The sequence below is a fragment of the Gossypium raimondii genome, chromosome 7, assembly GCF_025698545.1.
Source record: "Gossypium raimondii isolate GPD5lz chromosome 7, ASM2569854v1, whole genome shotgun sequence".
Taxonomy (NCBI): Eukaryota; Viridiplantae; Streptophyta; class Magnoliopsida; order Malvales; family Malvaceae; genus Gossypium; species Gossypium raimondii.
The window spans coordinates 25,972,020-25,991,536 of NC_068571.1; the positions used below are offsets into that span (position 1 = coordinate 25,972,020).

The following is a 19,517-nucleotide window of genomic DNA, read 5'->3' on the forward strand; positions in this document are numbered from 1 at the left end:
AATGCATTTAACCAAACATGTATATGTATACTTATTGAATGCATTTGCGAATATATATTTATCAATTGCTTACCAAATGCATATACCTATTGCATATATATTTAATATATGCATATACCGAATGCACATATATATATATATATTTAATAATTGCTTAGACCGAATATATATATGCTCATCAATTTAATATAACCAAAATCATATGACTGAACATTTGTATACTCATCAAACACATGTAACTGAAAAATAGGTCGAACGTTTATGTATTCATCAATTCCATATAATCAAAATCATAGATATATCAATTGCATATTCTCACATAATTTAAACAGATTCACCGGCACTTAGCCTGCTAGGTTTTAAAACCTGAATCGGTACACCGGCTTTTAGCCTGCTAGACTTATTGTCCGAAATGTATCATCGGCATTAAGCCTGCTAGACTTATAGTCTGAATAATTTCACCGGCATTAAGCCTGCTAGACATAAAGTCTGAATTATTTCACTGACAATAAACCTGATAGGCACTGAGCCTGAAAATCTCAATTCACAGAAGTTGTTACTCATGTTCAAACTATATTTGTATATACTGTCCATACATAAAAATTTAGCTCAATAATTTATAAACTATATTTTTAAACCACATAGATATATAAAGATCAAATACCAAATTCAGCTAAATAATTTAATTATACATCCGTACACTCACATATATATATATATACATATAACTTAATAAATTAAATTCTACTATTAAAATTTTATCATTTAACTTTTATCATACCTTAAGTAATATACATTTACTAATCAAATCACTTATATACATATATATATATATATATATTATAACATTAAAAAAAGAAATCAATTCAAAGAAAATATATATATCATACATTCTAATACCTTATAGATAATCTAAGCTAACAATTTCATACCTTTAATCCAATACAAAAATTTGCACATGTATATACACACATATTCGAAATTACATATACATACATAAGATTCATACCTTTAAATATATTCAAGACTTATTCATGAATATACATATATATTACAACTCACGTGTACATATATATACACATTCATACCTTTAACCAAGTCCAAGGGTTTATACATGTATATGCTTATATATATATATATATTCGGACCTTATGTATACATATATATTATATATATAAATACCTTTGATTAAAAACAAGTATTTATACATATATATATTTTCGAACATGATACATATATATATCATTCATACTTAAACCAAATTCAATCCATATACTTTCAATTTCAGCTCATCAAAATACAATAGATATTCATGCATATATACTGATTTAATAACCTCAAATTGCTAATGGACTTACCTCGTACGTTGAAAAGTCGAAACCAGACGATTAATCGACAACTTTAGTTTTTCCCCAATCTAACTCTGATTTCTTCGGTTCTTGATCTAATTATATTCAAAATAAGCTAGTTTAAATATAATTACATTCAATTTAATCCAAAAACACATAAATGGGTAAATTACCATTTTTGCCCCTAACATTTACACTTTTTACAATTTAGTCCCTATTGGATAAAACACAAAATACACAAAATTTGTTCACAACATACAAGGGCCGAATGTACCTATTGTTCATACAAGTCCTCACATTTCAATTATTTCACATTTTAATCCCTCAAAAATTTAATTTCACAATTTAACTCTAATTACTCAAATTCTCCAAAACTTCCAAAACAAAACATATTAATCTAAAATGTATCTTTCATTATTCATCATCAAACATCACATAACACAAATGTTCATCAATGGCACAACTCAAAATATTCATCAAAATTAAAAATTCAAAAATGGGTCGGATAGTATTCAAAGCAACGATCTCAAAAACGTAAAAATTATTAAAACCCGAACTAAGAACTAACCTTAATTTGAGCTCATTAATGGCCCTAGCTAGGTTTTATTTTTTTTTTCTTGTTTCAAATTCGGCAATGGGAAGATGATGATGAATTTATTTTCTTTTTGTTTTATTTAACATATAATAACATATATGTAATGGCCCAATATTGCCCGGCCCAATAGATAATAAAAAAACCAAATACCACAGTTTATTAAACAGTCCAAATTACAAACAATTTCACCAAACCCAATTTGCCTAGACTCTAGCCCAAACCTAAACTTGATTTTAGGCCCAGCAAACCACTTAGCCCAACAAGCCTAGTACCAAACTAAAGCCCAAAACCAAACTTAAACCCAAACCTACCCCAGCCCGCAAACTGAAAAATTTTCAGTAAGAAAACCCTAAGCCCGCCGCTCCTATCTCTGCCCAGATCCAGGCCTTGCGCGTGCATCGCCAACGCATGCATGCATTTCCTCCATGCGCGTCCTCCTCCCAACTAGCCGTACCTGCACACAAACGAACAGCAGAGAGTAAATAGACAAAAGAGGACGCAACAAAAAGAGAGGATAACAGAATAAGTTTTGATTTTTTTCTTTTTCTTCTTTTCGGTTATTTAGGCAATATAAAAGCCAAACAGAAATTTGTAAAAGTGGGGAGAATACAGAGAGATTGTATCAAAAACAAAATCAATACAAAAAAAATGTTTCTTTTTTTTTTTCATTCGGTTTCCGATTGCTTTTCTTTATTGTGTTTTGTTATTTCATATATATATATATATAAGTATATATATAAAATAAAGAACGAAAAGGAGGGATCTTACCTTGTTGTCGGCGCCAATGAAGCCCTCCCTCTGTGCAAAACGGAGTCGAATGGGCAGAGGTATTGAAGGTGAAGCGGCGGAAGAGGGGAAGTAGGAGGCGGTGCTCTCCTCTCTTCTGCAAGTGTGAAAGAAAACCTCCAGATTTAGGGGTTTTTTTTAGCTTTAAAATGTTTTCAAAAATGGCGCCGTTCAGAGGCTTGCGACTCGCGCGGTGACCCGACCCGAGGAGGATCCGCGCATTTTTGTTGTATGGTCTATTTGCGCCTTTGATCCCTCCATTTTACTCCTTTTTTTAATTTCATTTTTTATTTTGTTGTAAATTTCCCGGTAATTTTGAATTTGTTTCAATTCAGTCTTGATCTAAACGCTGCGTTTTGGGTGGCACGGGATTATTTCCCTTTTTGGTACTTGACATTATGCGCGTGTTTTGATACAACCCTTAGACATTTCTAATTGTGTTTTCTCTCCCTTAAATTTAGTTTTGATTTCAATTTAATCCTGTTTGCATTTTTGAATTACTTAAATATATATATATATATATATATACATTTTTTGTTATCTATATTAATGTTATTTTATAATTATAAGTATTATTATTAGTGTTAATTTATTTATTGATTTACGTATCATTATTACGTTATTACTTCCAATTTTGTAATGTTATCACATATTAATATCTAGTTCCATTATGTTTTATTTATGTAGCATCATTTAGTATTACAAATAAACTTGCTTTATTATTTTAGATTTATTATACACTTGTTTTAAAATTTATCATGTATTATTGTTTTTATTATTCATTGTTCTATGATAGGCTTAATTACTAAAATCTATCACATTTTATATTGTTGTGTAATTTTGATAAATTTTATATATTCTCGGATATTGTTTCATAATATATTCTTTTGAATTTACCCATTTTATATATTTTTATACATGTACATTATTTTATGTATTTAGATTTTCTTTTATAAAATTTACTTTAAAATTTATTTAGATACTATTATTTTATGTGTTTTTTAACTCCATTTTATTTATTTCAAATTCTCATGTATGTGTATATTATTATTTTCGTAACTTCTCGATTATAATTTCCTTCCTCCCATGCTAATCGTCTTTTCAATTATTTTAGGACTTGTGTATTTATTTGTGTTAATTTGCTTGTTTTTTAATTAATTTTAATTCATTAGTTCTCAATTGTTAGTGCTAGAATTCACATAATATGTCATATATGTTTTATTGTTACATATTTTATGTTGCTTATTTGTATTTATTGATTCTTTATCGCTCATTAGCATACATTTTAACTTACGAATTATTATTTTGCATCATCCATTATCAATCCATCTCACTTTATTCGTTTAAAAGGTTACACCAAATATCGTTTAAGTATCAAAACCAATTTATTCAAAGTCTTTCAAGATAACGCAAAGTTTGGTATTTGGAGTCTTCGAAGGAATTGAGCTCTAACGTATTGGGTTCCAATTTTTCTCGTCGAATCTAAATAATCGAGAATATCCCTTTTAATTAAAACATAAATAAAAAACTCATTCTCGAGAATTCGATACGTGCTGTCTTAACGCATTGGATATGACATATTGTTCTCTCGAGACGAGGATTTTTCTAATAAATGAAAATAAAGGCAATATTTGATATTTAGGAATTTTGTGAAATCGAGCCCTAACTTACTGGGTTTTGATTTTCTCATTTGACCCAAATAATCAGATATCCTTCTCAAAATGCGTGAATTTTTAAAAATTAAAAAAGGACAAACCTAATTTCGAAGATTGAACTGTCGCACTCTAACTTACTGAGTGTGGCAATTTATCTCCTCGAAATAAGTGAGTCTTATCATCCAATTCATTTTATTCGAATTTTCTTTTTAAAGGATCGTATTTTAAAATCTTTTCAAAATTTCGACATTAAGACATTAAACAATCAATTCGGTACCAATTTTGGGCGTCACGAGGGTGCTAACCCTTCCTCGTACGTAACTGACTCCCGAACATGTTTTCTCAAAATTCGTAGACCTAAAGTTATTTTCAAGGTGATCCGATCACACCTCAATAAAGGATCGGTGGCGACTCCCAATTTTCGCTTTTAAGTCGACAACACAACTATCTTTTTATTTATAAAAAAGTGGTGTCAAAAATTAAAAATTCAAACATGGTCGGATAGTATTCAAAGCAACGATCTCAAAAACGTAAAAATTATTAAAAACCGAACAAAGAACTAACCTTAATTAGAGCTCATTAATGGCCGAACCTAGCTAGGTTTTATTTTATTTTTCTTGTTTCAAATTCGGCAATGGGAAGATGATGATGAATTTATTTTCTTTTTGTTTTATTTAACATATAATAACATATATATTTTTGGTTTACTATTTTAACCTTATTTAATTTTATTATAAAACATATAATACAAGGGCAATGTTGACCATTGCCACCCACCATCATCTAAATGGCCCAATTGTCATTTAAATCCCCTATTTTTGAAAGACAACAACAATTAGGTCCTTTTAAGATTGACCCTTAAATTTTTAATTTTACACGATTAAGTCATTTTCTTTAATCGGTCATTCAAACGATAAAATTTAAACATGGAAAATTCACACAATCAAATTCACACATAATAAACTCTCTAAATAATATTAAAATATTTTTTTGACTCGGATTTGTGGTCCCGAAACCACTCTGTCCGATTAGGGTCAAAATTGGGCTAGTACAATGTAAGGTTTCGAGTGATTGGATCTAGATATTATAGATCAACTGAGACAGTTCACCGTTACTTTAGGGTTGTATTGAGAGCTATTTTGAAATTGTATAGACTAGTTATTAGATTACCTGATGAGTCAACTCCTAGTGAAATTAGAAACAATCCAAGGTTTTATCCTTATTTTAAAGATTGTATTGGAGCATTAGATGGAACTCATATTCGTGCATCCGTTCCACTTAGCATTCAAGGAAGATTTCGTAGCCGTAAAGGGGGGACGACACAAAATGTATTGGCTGCCATTACATTTGATTTGAAATTTTCCTATGTTCTAGCTAGTTGGAAAGGTAGTGCACATGATTCTCGTATTTTAAGTGATGCACTTTCACGCCCAGGAGGATTAAGAATTCCAGAAGGTAATATTTATCATTAAATAACAAATAGTTCTAGTTAGCTCATAGTTTATTAGTATTAATTATGTATTGTAAAATTGTAGGTAAATATTATCTTGCTGATGCTGGATATGGCATCCGAAATGGATGTATTACCCCATATCGTGGTGTTCGATATCATTTAAAAGAGTTTGGTGCTGAAGGGCCTGAAAATGCAAAGGAACTCTTTAAACTTCGTCATTCATCATTACGAATCACTGCTGAACGTGTTTTTGGGATTTTGAAGAAACAGTTTCGTGTATTAGATGCTGAACCATTTTGGAATTTTCAAACTCAAGTAGATATAGTTTTGACTTCTTGTATCATTCATAATCATATAATGGGAGTTGATCCTAGTGATTTACTTAATCAAGGATTATACGAGGCGTCTGAGTCTGATTTGATAATACCAACTCTCACGGAGCGAGAAGAAAGACAAGAAGCAAGAGAATGGTCTGCTAAGAGAGATGAAATTGCACAAATTATGTGGACTAATTATATGGCTAGAAATATTTAGGTTTAGGGCTTAGGGTTATTGTTTCTATGTTATGTATGTTTTAGTATTAAAATTGTTTTTTTTTGTAAATGTTGGTTGGATGATGATATTGAAATTTTAGTTTGTTGGATTTTGATATATGTCTTGAATTTGTTAGATATTGATTATGTTTTAAGCTTGTTGGATATTGAATTTATTATTATGTTTTAAGCTTGTTGGATATTGAAATGATTGACAATGAAAATTATTTTGTAGAATGGGTAAGGGCAACAAAGAAGGGACCTCCAAGCAATTCAGGTGGACAAAATCGATGGAACATGTTTTCCTTGAAATTCTAGCAGAGGAGGCTCGAAAAGGAAATAAGCCTTCTAATACTTTCAAAGCAGTTTCTATTAATCGAGTTGTTAACGCCATTTCTGAAAGATTCCAAGTCCAATACGATGCGAAGCATGTGGAAAATCATTTGAGGACAGTAAAAAACCAGTGACAGATTATATGCAAAATTCGAGGTGAAAGTGGTTTTGGATGGGATGATAACATGAAAATGATCACATGTGATAGAGCGACATATGATGCAGCAGTGATGGTAATATATGTATATATATGTTAAGTATATTTCAATTGTTTTTTACTTGTTATTCTAATTGTGTATAATATCCAACAGGCATATAAGAAGTATGAACCATTTTTGAATAAAAGCATTGATCATTATGATGAAATGGCTTCGGTTGTTGGCAAAGATATGGCAACAGGGAGTTTTGCCAGAACATTTGCTGACATAGATTTGGATGATGGTAATGAAGATTCAATGCCTGTAGACTGCGACAATGAAGAGGCTGAAGAGGTAAGAACAAATGTATCTTCATCTAGCACATCCAAACGTAAAAGAAAAAGTGTTCAAGAAAGTGTCTTTGATGAACAAATTAAATTTGTGGGTGAACAACTTGGCAAAATTGCTAATGCTTTGGAACAATTTACTGCCGATAAGACATCACAGCTTTACGAACAAGTGATGTCGATGAAGGAAGAAGGATTTGATGATGACTTCTTGTGTTCTGTGTTTGATTATCTAGTGAGTCATGAATCCGAGGCCAAAGCTTTTTTAGTTAAAAGTAAGAAGCATAAAAAAATTTGGCTTCAAAAATTTTCTCAAGGTTGAAGATATTGATACTTTTATGTGGTGTAATATTATGCACTTGGACAATGTTGTTACTATGTCGTGTACTACTAATTATGTATTTGGATTATATTATTAATTTCTAGTATTCATTGTGGTTTCCAAGCTAAAATTTATAATTATTCAATCCTTATTTTTTATTTTTAACATAATTACAAATAATTTATTTGATATTAGTTGTTTTCAATTTATGACGGTTAATATTGTAGCTTAATAATTGAGTATTATTATAAATAAATCATTGTAATATATGTAAAAACAATTTAAAATATAAAATTTATTAATATATATTAATATATGTAAAAACAACTTTTCCAGAAAATATTTTCAGGAAATCTGCCAAACAGCAGAAAATATTTTACACAGATTCATCCAAACACCAGAAAATATTTTCTGTAAATTATTTTACAGAAAAATAAAATATTTTCTAAAATTTATTTTACGGAAAATATTTTACTGACAAACAAATTGACCATTAATGTTGAAAAAGAGAAATTAAAAAGGAAAATAGGAGGGAGTGCGGTGCGGGTTTAAAAAATCCGGTGAGTGATTAGAATCCAAAGGCAAACAAACACCACCAATTTCAGTATAAGTGGATTTCATTCGTCTCTGCTCTCCTATCTCTACCAACACTGCTTCATTAGACGTTTTGTCCTCCCTCAACCTCAAAAAAGTCATTTCGTCTGATCTTCTTCTTTGTTTTCACCAATGGCTACGGCAGGCGAAGTCATCACTTGCAAAGGTACACTCTTTCATCTCATCTCATCTTTTTCCGATCATGCATTTGCTACTTGTTTCGGAACCCTAATGATTACAATACCGATGCGGCTGTGATTGTGAAGCTGCGGTGGCTTATGAACCGAACAAGCCGCTTGTCATTGAGGATGTCCAGGTGGCTCCGCCGCAAGCCGGTGAGGTTCGGGTCAAGATTCTCTTCACTGCTCTCTGCCACACTGATGCCTACACTTGGAGCGGAAAGGTTTTTTTTTCCTCTTCTTTTTCCCCTTTATCTTGCATTTCTACATCTTAGTTGCTTGCTTAAACTTACTTTTTAAATAAAACGATTTCATTGTTTTTTCTTTCATCTAACCTTTTGGTTGAAAGTTTATCAGCATTGTATTTCGCTGATCCTGTATTTTTGCTTTTAGATAAGAAAGATGTGCATAATATTGTTCTATGTTCATTTCACGACTTTCTGGAAATGTGAAGTTGCACTGAAATTCTATTGATGAGTCATGACTCATGAGTGTGTATATAATATATTGTTTCCTCTAGTAGTTACAATGATAAATGATTAATCTAATCCGGTTTATGTTGTTTACTTCTTTTTTGGCATTTGCCAATTCCTCTGCTTAGTTCTGATGTTTATCATGCTTTGTTTGCAAGGATCCTGAGGGTCTATTCCCATGCATTCTTGGTCATGAGGCTGCTGGGTACGCTGGTTTTTCTTTCTTTGTTTCTTATTACTTCTTATAGTTTATGTTCGTTTTTGATTGCTAAAGAGGGAGTTTTGTTTGAATTTTTCACCACAGGATAGTAGAAAGTGTTGGTGAAGGTGTAACTGAAGTTCAACCAGGTGATCATGTCATCCCTTGTTACCAGGCAGAATGCAAAGAATGCAAGTTCTGCAAATCAGGGAAGACAAACTTATGCGGCAAAGTTAGGATGGCCACTGGAGCTGGAATCATGATGAATGATCGCAAGAGCCGATTCTCAATAAATGGAAAACCAATCTACCATTTCATGGGTACCTCAACATTTAGCCAGTACACTGTTGTACATGATGTTAGTGTTGCAAAGGTTGACCCGCAAGCTCCTTTGGACAAAGTATGCCTTCTTGGATGTGGTGTCCCGACCGGTATGCATTTGTTTAACTCTTCCATTGTTTAAGGAATTTGGAATTCTATATGTGATCATCTAAATGGATAACAATTCAATTTTTTATTTGACAGTGTATATGGTTTATAAATTTGTCCTTTTGCACGAACTATCGTATTTATATATGCTTTGTGTTGTGTAGGGCTTGGAGCAGTGTGGAACACAGCCAAAGTTGAACCAGGGGCTATTGTTGCTATTTTTGGCCTTGGGACTGTTGGTCTTGCGGTATGTTTCAAATATCCATCTCACTTATTAGGAAACGTATTAAAACTGTTTATTATGAACTTCTAGTTATCTTTTTTGGTTCTGTTCAATATGTTTGTTATTGCCACTGTTGTTTAATTTTTGGTGCCAGATGTTAAATTGTTTATTTATCTACTCTTTTGATCACAATGTTGCAGGTTGCAGAGGGTGCAAAATCAGCTGGTGCCTCGAGAATAATTGGCGTCGATTAGGGGTGAGCAAAATTCGATTCAACTCGAAAAAATCGAAAAAAAATTCGAATTTCGAGTTAAACGAATCGAGTTATTCGAGTTAATCGAGTTATTCAATCAACTCAATTTTTTTTCAATTTCGAGTTCAATCGAGTTGAGTTTTCGAATTCGAATAACTCGAATAATTCGAATAATTCGAATAATTCGAATATCAAACTATAATATTTTACAGTTTTACCCTAAACTCCCAAACTTTTTTACTTTTCCCTCAAAACTTTTACTCCTTCCCACTTTTCCCCAAAACTTTTACTCCTCCTCCCAAGCCCCAATCTACCCAAAATCCATTTCCCAACAAAATTTTACTCTTCCATTCATTTTTTTTCAAAATTTTACTCTCAAAACCCTCAAAACTTTTTATTTTCCCCAAAATTTTACTCCTCCCACTTTTCCCTAAAACTTTTATTCTCTTCCCATCCCACCTCCCATCTACCCCAAACCCTCCCCCTCAAAATTTTTTTTAATATTTTCCTCCAAAATTTTACTCCCCTATTTACTTTCCTCAAACTTTTATTCCCCAAAACTTTTTATTTTTCCCTAAACTTTTACTTCTCACCCTTTACTCTCAAATAAAAATCAAAATTATCCAAAAATCACTAAACATAAATAGTAATAATTTTATTTATATATACTATTTATATTATTAAATTAAATTTCACATTTTATATTATTTATATTATTGAATTGTTTAGTCATATTGAATATTTATATTAAAATTGAATTCTTAATTATGCCATAAAATATTCGTGTTAAAATTTTATATTGGTATCAATTTCAAATTTTATTTTTAAAATAAATTTTATTAAAAATTATATTTTTATATTTAATATATTTTAATTCCAAAATACATAGTGACAAGAATCAAGATAATTGAAACAACTAAGCAAACAAATAAGCTAACCAAGATATAAAAATAAATAAATAAATTATGAGGTGATGAAAGTTAATAAAAATTTGATTAAGGTGGACAAATTTTATTACGATGGGTGACAATGGTTACAAGGACCCAAAATTATTTTTTAAAATCTAACTCGAACAAATATATTCGATTCGAATTCCATCTCACTCGACTCGATTCGAGAAAACTTCAAATAAAGTTAGGATGATAAAATGAGATTCGAAAACTCGATTAACTCGAAAATTTTTGATTCGATTCGATTCGATTCGATCGAATGCTCACCCCTAGCGTCGATATTGACAACAAAAAGTTTGATATAGGTAAGTAATGTATGAATAATAATGCTCAAAGTATTTTATTAATATTAATATGAGATATTCAGTATGCAGTTTGCTAGAAAATGGGAGGTTATTGTTAAGCTTATCTTTTTTGTAATAAATCTTGTGTTACTTCTATTTATGCATGTATATGAATGTATTTTTGCAAATTGAAACTCGCAGCAAAGAATTTTGGAGTTACAGAGTTTGTGAATCCAAAGGACTATGATAAACCGATTCAGCAGGTCCTTGTTGATCTCACGGATGGTGGTGTTGATTACAGTTTTGAGTGTATTGGAAATGTCTCTGTCATGAGGGCTGCTTTGGAATGCTGTCACAAGGTAAGTGCTTGCTGAAATTCTAGAGCAATAATGATTTTGTAAAATGGCAGGTCACTTTTAATGGAACCTAAGAAACTTTCAGGGGTGGGGAACATCAGTCATCATCGGTGTTGCAGCATCAGGTCAGGAGATATCTACTCGACCTTTTCAACTGGTTACTGGTCGTGTTTGGAAAGGGACTGCTTTCGGTGGCTTCAAGAGCCGCTCCCAAGTGCCCTGGCTTGTGGACAAGTACATGAAGAAGGTAAATATAGTTTATATGCATTTTATATATTTAAACCTGTTTTATGAGTGGCATTTTTTTCATTATACTCCCATGTTCTGTTCCAGGAAATCAAAATCGATGAGTACATTACCCACAACTTGACCCTCGGAGAGATTAACAAGGCATTTGATCTGATGCATGAAGGGGGTTGCCTCCGATGTGTGCTGAAGATGCACGAATGAGGCTGTATGTGTGAATCGAAGGGGTGACCTGTGAAGAACTCCATGCCCATCCTTCATCAGGAAAGGCATGTACTCTGTTGCCATTTACTTACAAATAGAAACTATAATGTGTTGGAACAAACTGCTTCTAATTCTACCTTTTGGAAATGTCTGCTTTGTGATGCTAAAAGAGAAACTACGACTAAGGAGGTTTATGCATGAATAAAACATTGATCTTCTGGAAATGTTTGCATTATAGCATTGGTCATTATCAGATATAGATAACAGATTGTTGTTTTTTCCATTTCCTAATAACTTTTAGGGTAAACTAGTAAATTTATTTATTGGCCATTTGAAAAGTTACAAAATGGTTACCGAACTGTCAGTAAATTTCTTTTTGGGTCACTTAACTATGAAAAATTATAAAATGGGCACCCAGTTATTCAATTTTGGTCACTAGTGGATTAACAATAGCAATTTTTAAAATTGGCATAATGGTAAGTTTAACTCTTAATATGTATACATTTCGTTAATTTAGTTTTATTTTAAAAACTTGGCTTTTTACATTTACGCATTGTGTAATTAATTACATTTTTTTACAATTTTATTTTCTTTATTACCCTTTCACTTCAAAAGTTAAAAAAATTTATGAGCCAACTTTGATTGAAAACTTAAGGTTTAAATATACCATCAATCTCTATGCTTATAGACCTAAAAATTAAGTTGATTTTTTAATATAAAATCTTCAGGCAAAAGAGACTGCAGAAAACATTTATTTGCCTCGAATTTATTGTAAAATACATTTACCCGAATTTTCACTTAGTCAAATTTGAAGAAAATTTCATAAACCATTTTGAGATGCATTTACTAAGCAAATTTTTAAATAAAAGATAATGCCTACTTAGCTTTATATATATACAATTCTTACTACTCATAAAATTCTCAAGACCCTTAAATCGGAAAAACATGCATATTTAAGTTTATAAAAATAAGAATGTCAATTGAGTAACACCACACATAGTTGACTCAAACTGTTGGAAATACAGATAGATGTTATATTTTGTTGCTGTTTGTCTTTGTTCTAAAACTAAATCCCACATGAAACATGAAAAACCATAGCAAACATGTCCTTGCTTTGCATTCCATATAAAAGCTTGATCTTTTTGAAACTACATAAAAACACTGCAACAAGGAAATATCATGAAATGATACGTAAACCTGGAACATATAATCATAGGAAAGCTTCAAAGATGAAGTGATATTTTGTACCGTTTTTAACAGAAACAATCCTACTATTAATATGTTTGAGATCAATGGGCATTACATGTTTTACAAGTGATTGAAAATTCGATTTGAATACACAAAACCGAAAAGATAATGCATGTTTTTCAAGTAATATTTATGTTACTATCTACAAACATGAGACCTGCCTGCATGTTTTCTGGGTTGCTGCAGTCCGCCTGTTTTCCTTCTCTGTGTTTTCATTTCGGCAACAACTTCACTGCAAGCCAGCAAAATTTAAAACGTAGAAACAAATTAGGATCACCAGTTTCTTTTTCTAATTTAATGTAAGAGAAGGTAAGGAAGTGAAAGTGCTTACAGGCTTCAGCGAGACATCCACCTTGTGGGGCCTTGTAGATGCTGAAGATGAGAGCGAGCCTGATTTGGGTCATGGCTGATTGTTTCGTCAGCATTTGGGTTTCTTGTTTCAGTTGATTGCATCGTCTTTCGATCTCTTCAAATTTTGCGCTTGCTCCTCTCTCAAGCATTCGCCGTTTTCTTTAAACTCTGCTTTCGAAGCCTTCTCCATTTCCGGTTTTTGTGCCACCAATTGCTGCAACTTCGTCTTTCTTGTCGCCATGAAATTGTTGATGATTAATTTATAAAAAGGTAAAAAAAATAAAAAAAAGAAATAAATAAAATAAAACAATTAGCTACTTGAGAATGATATATTTTTCATATTATACTTTTTCATTTTTTATGTTGAAAATATTGTTTTGGCATTACTAATAAGATGAATAATATCTAACAAAATAAAATTAATTAAAATATAAATAATACAAAGTAAAGAGAAGAGATCCACTCACATTGTAAAACTAATTCATATCTTTTATGATTAATATTATAATCATATTTCATATTCTAGTCATATAATTTATGTATGTCAAATTTTATGTAAGAAAAATACTTTCAAGGGTTCAATAAATATTAATATATAATATGTTAGATCGATATGATAGAAATATCGTCAGTTAAAAATTTTACATGCATGTCAAGTACAATTATATCGATAAATTTAATGGTTGAATAGTTAAAATATTAACAAAGAAAAGATATGAAATCTGCAAAACTACATTAATTTTACACCAATATAAGTGGATTTCTTCTCAAAATATAAGTGAAGTATATAATTGCATTTATCTTAATATAATTATCCTTAATAAAGAAATTATATCTATTTGTTTTCCATGAGTTCTTTCAAATCATTAAAGGAAATAAAATGGTAAAATAAAATATTTTTGTTTATACAAAATAGTTGCTTTATTAACAATGGTATACAAACTCACTGATAATTCAAGTTTTTTTTATAAATAATAATAAATTTACCAAATGATTTTTACTCCATTTGAAATGGTATAAGTGTTTTCTTTGTGAAAAGTCCTTGTCACGACATTTATTAAACATTACAACTTAAATTTTGATTCCTAAAATTTCAAAAATAAATTAATAAAAAATTTTGAAAAATGTTAAATTTGAATGATAAAATCATAATATTACAAATTAAAATAATTTCTCATTTCTCTCAAATGCCCAATATTACTCAATATTTCATCTTTAAAGAATCATTACTTTTAATACACCATACTTCCAACTTATCAATGTTAATTGTACCACCCAAATGGTAGGACAACCGACCCTTCACTAATACAACTTTTAAAATAAGCGATAGTAATTATAGCCCTATTACGTGGGCCCCACATATTCAGCTGTTTAGTTGGGTGTAATGCCCTACTACGGGCTTATTACATTACGCCTCCATTACGCCAATTTTGCTGCTTTCTATTCCCTTCCATTTTCTCAGTTTAGCTTCCGTTTTAGGGTTCCCAATTTCTATGCCCTGTTTTACCCTCCCAGTCTTCTTCAACCAGCGCGGTCCCTCGACTCTTTCCAGCTCCCTCTCTAAACAAGTCTTTAACACCCATTTCCCGTTTCCCCTATTCCCCAAATCAGAATCCCTAACCCCGACTGCCCTCCTCCCTTTTTTCCTCAATTCGAAAATCAACCTTCACCTCCGGCACCAATCCACCTCCACCGATCCACCTCCGGTCCTCCACGGCTCCACCCATTTCCAGAATCAGAGGTTAGAGGGAAGCTACAAACGTCTTCTACCTTTGAATTTCAAAGGTATATTAACAGTGTTTTTTTCCCTCTCTTTTATGGTGCTTCTACCTTTGATTTTCTGCCTGTAATTCATCAAAATATGTGTGAACTCGTATGGAAAATCCGGCAACTTCCAACAAATTCGGCAACCAGTTGCAACAAACGGTGCTTTGTTTCATTCTACGCCTATTACCTGTGAAAAATGGAAGAGCAAATGGGATTTTGTGAGATCGGGGAGAGCTTGAATTTCTATTTTCATTTGAATGGCTGTAGATAGGGTTTCTGAAATTTCAAATCCTTGATTAGCTCTAATTTGTGGCATTTCTTAGATGAAAGAAATAGTCTTGTTCTCTGATTGCTATGTAAATTAATTTTTAAGGTCAAATTTTATGGCAGTTCCTGAGATTTCTATTGCTAGGCTTACACCCAGTCATCTTTTCTTTGTTGTTGCAAGTGATGGAGTTTTCGAGTTTCTCTCAAGCCAAACTGTTGTCAACATGGTGCGATACATGTGAATCTTTGGAATCTATAAATTACCCTTACTTTTCCCATTTGCTTTATAATGCCATGGTATATCTATCTATACATCATCCATTTGCTTATACTTGCTTTTGATTTGCAGGCCACCGCTAAAGTTTCTTATACATTAGATTTTAATGCATGTTTATTGAAAAACAATTTATAAGTAAACTTGTTTTACGCTATTGAGTTTTATAAGTAAACCTGAAAAGGAAAGTTCAAAAGAATTTGCTGTCTTTTGCTTTTTGAACTATTAGTTGACCGCTCCAATTACTGATATTATCAATAAATTAACCCATTGTCATTTATAAGTGGCTTCTCTCAGATGTAACAATCTATGGTTCCATCTGGTTTCAAAAGATATTTGAGACATAATTTGAGCATTTCTTTGAAAAATTTATAATTTTCTTATTTCAGGCGGCGGCATACAAAGATCCTAGCGATGCTTGTGCTGCAATTGCTGGAGATTCCTATAAACGTTGGTTGGAGCTTGAAAATCAAACCGATGATATTACAATCATAATTGTACAGATCAAAGGCCTATCAAATGTATGAACTATTTAAATCTTTCTCTGGTTATTCATGTTCCCAATGTTTAAAGTTCATTTTTTGTCGTATGGCTTTGTCTTCTGGTCCTGTATCTTTCTTAGAAGTGAGTGAAGATCTTTTAAAATTGTTCTGTAGAAATTACCGCCTTGTACATAATTCGAAGTGATTTGTCCAATTAGCCTGGTTGAAGTACTACGACGAGTCATATCTTGATTTAGAAGGGAGTAGAAGTTTGGACTTAATTGCTTATTGTGCCTTGTAGTTGATATAACTTGTACATTTGTACATACTACCTAATAGAAAAATTTAGGAAAGTTCTAATCTGGAAAAACTCTTTTTAGTGGTCATGGATTATAAAAAGTGTGATTAATTTATAATTATTCTGTGTAATCTCTTGATGTATATGTGTTAATTTAAGGGGGGTGGTTTGCTATTTTTTTCATTAATTGCATTGTGATTAACTAATGTTCTCTGGGATCCAGCAGTCGGGTGTTGGCACAACTGATAGTGAAGTACATTCCAGACCCTGCCAAATTGGCGGTTCCATAAATCAAAGCACTGCCATTGTTCCACCACTGATGCATCAGAGGCCTTTGGAATCGGTTGGTCACTCGAGCTGTAGTTTTCTGAGTTTATATATATATTTGAACCATTTGTTCTTCATTCACTGTGCAACCAGATTAGTTGATTTGCCTTATACATGGTTTCTCTGTTTTGCCACTTGTGTCATTTTCTTTATAGTTGTTCCAGCATACATACAACCATTGGGTGAAACCTATTGATATGGCTAACATTTTCTTTATAGTAGTCTCACTATCTCCGTTTCTTGATGATTTTTTATTTCAAATGAAACAGAGAATATGTCTTTGAAAGGTAGGAGATAAAACATGGGGTTGAAGCTTTTCCTTTTTCCTTTTTTTCCTGCTATGTCGTAAAAGGAATCTTCTACTTCGAGTCATTACTAGCAAACACAAAATGCATCAGTTGATATTTAATACCGATGTCTTCATCATTTAATATGCACCCATGCTAAATAATCACGAGTCTTGCTATCAGTCTAGAGAACAATAAAGATACATCATATTTCTTCAAATATAGATGTTCGAATCTAAACCGACAGTTTTGTTTTGGCTGGTATCAGGATGTGGGTTAGCCGAAAAGAGCAAGCAGAAGTCGTTTTTGGCATACAAGATTCTCATGGCGAATGCTTTCAGCGCGCCAAGGACATCTTGCTAATGTAACACAATGAAATTTGTCAAGGTGAAGGTACTTTAGCTCTGATCTTGCACCTGTTAATCCAAACATGCAGAGAAATCCAACTTGAAGTTGATTATCACGACTCGATGAAACGGGGGGTCGGGGGATTAGGAAAACATGTACTTTCTATGTAAACTATTTCCAGCAGTGCTGGGGTGATAAGTGAGTGAGGCAGGGATGATGATACCATTGATATGGCTAACTTCCCACGATGTAGTCTGTAAATTTCATGATTGTATTGATACAAAAACTACATAATGATAAAACCTACAGGTTTTATAATCTATTGGATTATGTTACATCCCAAAATAATTATATTTATTAATAACTTATATAAGAACAAAATGAAGGTTTGATTGACATAATAAAATTGAAGCTTCAAGTTAATGTTTTAGGTTGAAAATAATACATTTATTTTAGATTGTCATTTGTATTATATTTCAATTGAATCGATATAAAATCACAACTAATAAAAAACTGGTTTTATATTTTTATTTTTCCACAATTTTATTTGTAATTATAAGATTTGAACCTCTCAACACGTATATTAAAAGCTTAAAACTAACAAAAGTTCATATTTTTAAAAGTATATATTACGAAAGTGGTGGATTTAGTCATTATATGTTTATTTAATCATTGTACTTTTTGAATTGGTAAATTATAGACCCTGTACTTTTCAAATTTTGAAATATTAGTCTGAACTAAACAATAGCAGTTAAATTTGTTTAGTTAAATTCAATTACTAGTTTTCTACTATGCGTATTGCGGTTTAAAAATAATAAAGTAGATTATAAATTATATTTAATAATAATTATTTTAAATTATATTTTATAGTATTATATATTATGATTTTAGTAAATTCATATAAGAATATTTCATACTAAGAATTTTATTAAATTATATATTATTATTAAATTATATTTAATAATAATTATTTTAAATTATATTTTATAGTATTATATATTATGAGTTTAGTAAATTCATATAAGAATATTTAACACTAAGAATTTTATTAAATTATATATTTTTGTTAAATTATATTTAATAATAATTATTTTAAATTATATTTTATAGTATTATATATTATGATTTTAGTAAATTCATATATTTTATTAAATTATATATTTTATTAAATTATATTTAATAATAATTATGTTAAAATATGATTAAATTATTTATTATTTATATTAATAATCTTATTAAAATTTAATAACAATAACAATAATCATCTACTTAAAAAAAATTCTGCTAAGGGTATTTTAGTCATTTTAGCTTTTTTCCTTATGCTATTACAACATCATTCTATTCAACCAAACACAAGAATACTATTACGCCTCTATTCCATTCCATTCAACCAAACAAAATGATTACCTATTACGCCTCTATTCCATTATGCCTCTATTCCATTACGCCCCTATTCCATTACAGCGAACCAAACATGCCCTTAGTGTCATTCGTGTTGGCTTGTCTGTTGAATTTGAATCAGTATTAGTTGTTGCTTCTTTTAATAGGGACACTTCGTCATTGCACTCACTTACTGATATGTTACTAGAGTGTGAAAATAGGCAAAAGGAGTTTGTTCGTAATAGTCTTATGTAGCCAAATCTTGTTCAACATCAAGCAGGTGCTAAAGGGTCTCAAGTTTCTCAATCCAGTTCTGTGACTACTTAGTCAATTCCTTTCGGTGAGTCTAAACCACAACAATAGTTGTAGGCCTATGGTGCTGCTCGAGGTGGTAGAGGAAATTTCAGAGGCAATTATAGAGGTGGTCAAGGTCATTATGGATGCACAAATAGACCACAATGTCAGTTGTGTGGCAAGTTTGGTCACCTTGTGCAAAAATGTTTCTATCTGTTTTATCATGCTTTTAAAGGTGGTCAAGCCTCTCAGTCCTATGGTGGTAGTTTTCTCAACATTCTTTTGGCTCTCAAC

General features: G+C 31.2%; 2 protein-coding genes across 5 annotated transcripts; both read left to right on the top strand.

Annotated features, from left to right (window-relative positions):
* The first annotated feature begins 8,106 nt into the window (after positions 1-8,106).
* Positions 8,107-12,124, top strand: LOC105798571 (alcohol dehydrogenase class-3). Its single transcript, XM_052633183.1, is given in 10 exon segments — positions 8,107-8,270; positions 8,371-8,507; positions 8,915-8,961; positions 9,061-9,386; positions 9,549-9,631; positions 9,808-9,863; positions 11,084-11,115; positions 11,296-11,453; positions 11,536-11,697; positions 11,784-12,124. Coding segments are annotated over 10 exon segments (1,152 nt in total). The 5' UTR covers positions 8,107-8,236; the 3' UTR covers positions 11,901-12,124.
* Positions 12,125-14,891: 2,767 nt separating this feature from the next.
* LOC105798547 (uncharacterized) lies at positions 14,892-17,871 on the top strand. 4 transcript variants are annotated; one of them, XM_052634022.1, is made up of 5 exons: positions 14,892-15,284; positions 15,715-15,830; positions 16,197-16,328; positions 16,811-16,930; positions 17,470-17,871. In XM_052634022.1, exons 1-5 carry the CDS (start codon positions 14,993-14,995, stop codon positions 17,479-17,481), a joined length of 672 nt encoding a protein of 223 aa, XP_052489982.1. In that variant the 5' UTR covers positions 14,892-14,992; the 3' UTR covers positions 17,482-17,871. The 4 variants fall into 4 exon arrangements, 2 of the variants coding, with proteins under 2 accessions (XP_052489982.1, XP_052489983.1); XM_052634023.1 differs by having other exon boundaries at positions 14,893-15,284; positions 16,814-16,930; XR_008198074.1 differs by lacking the exon at positions 15,715-15,830 and having other exon boundaries at positions 14,894-15,284.
* Positions 17,872-19,517: the final 1,646 nt, after the last annotated feature.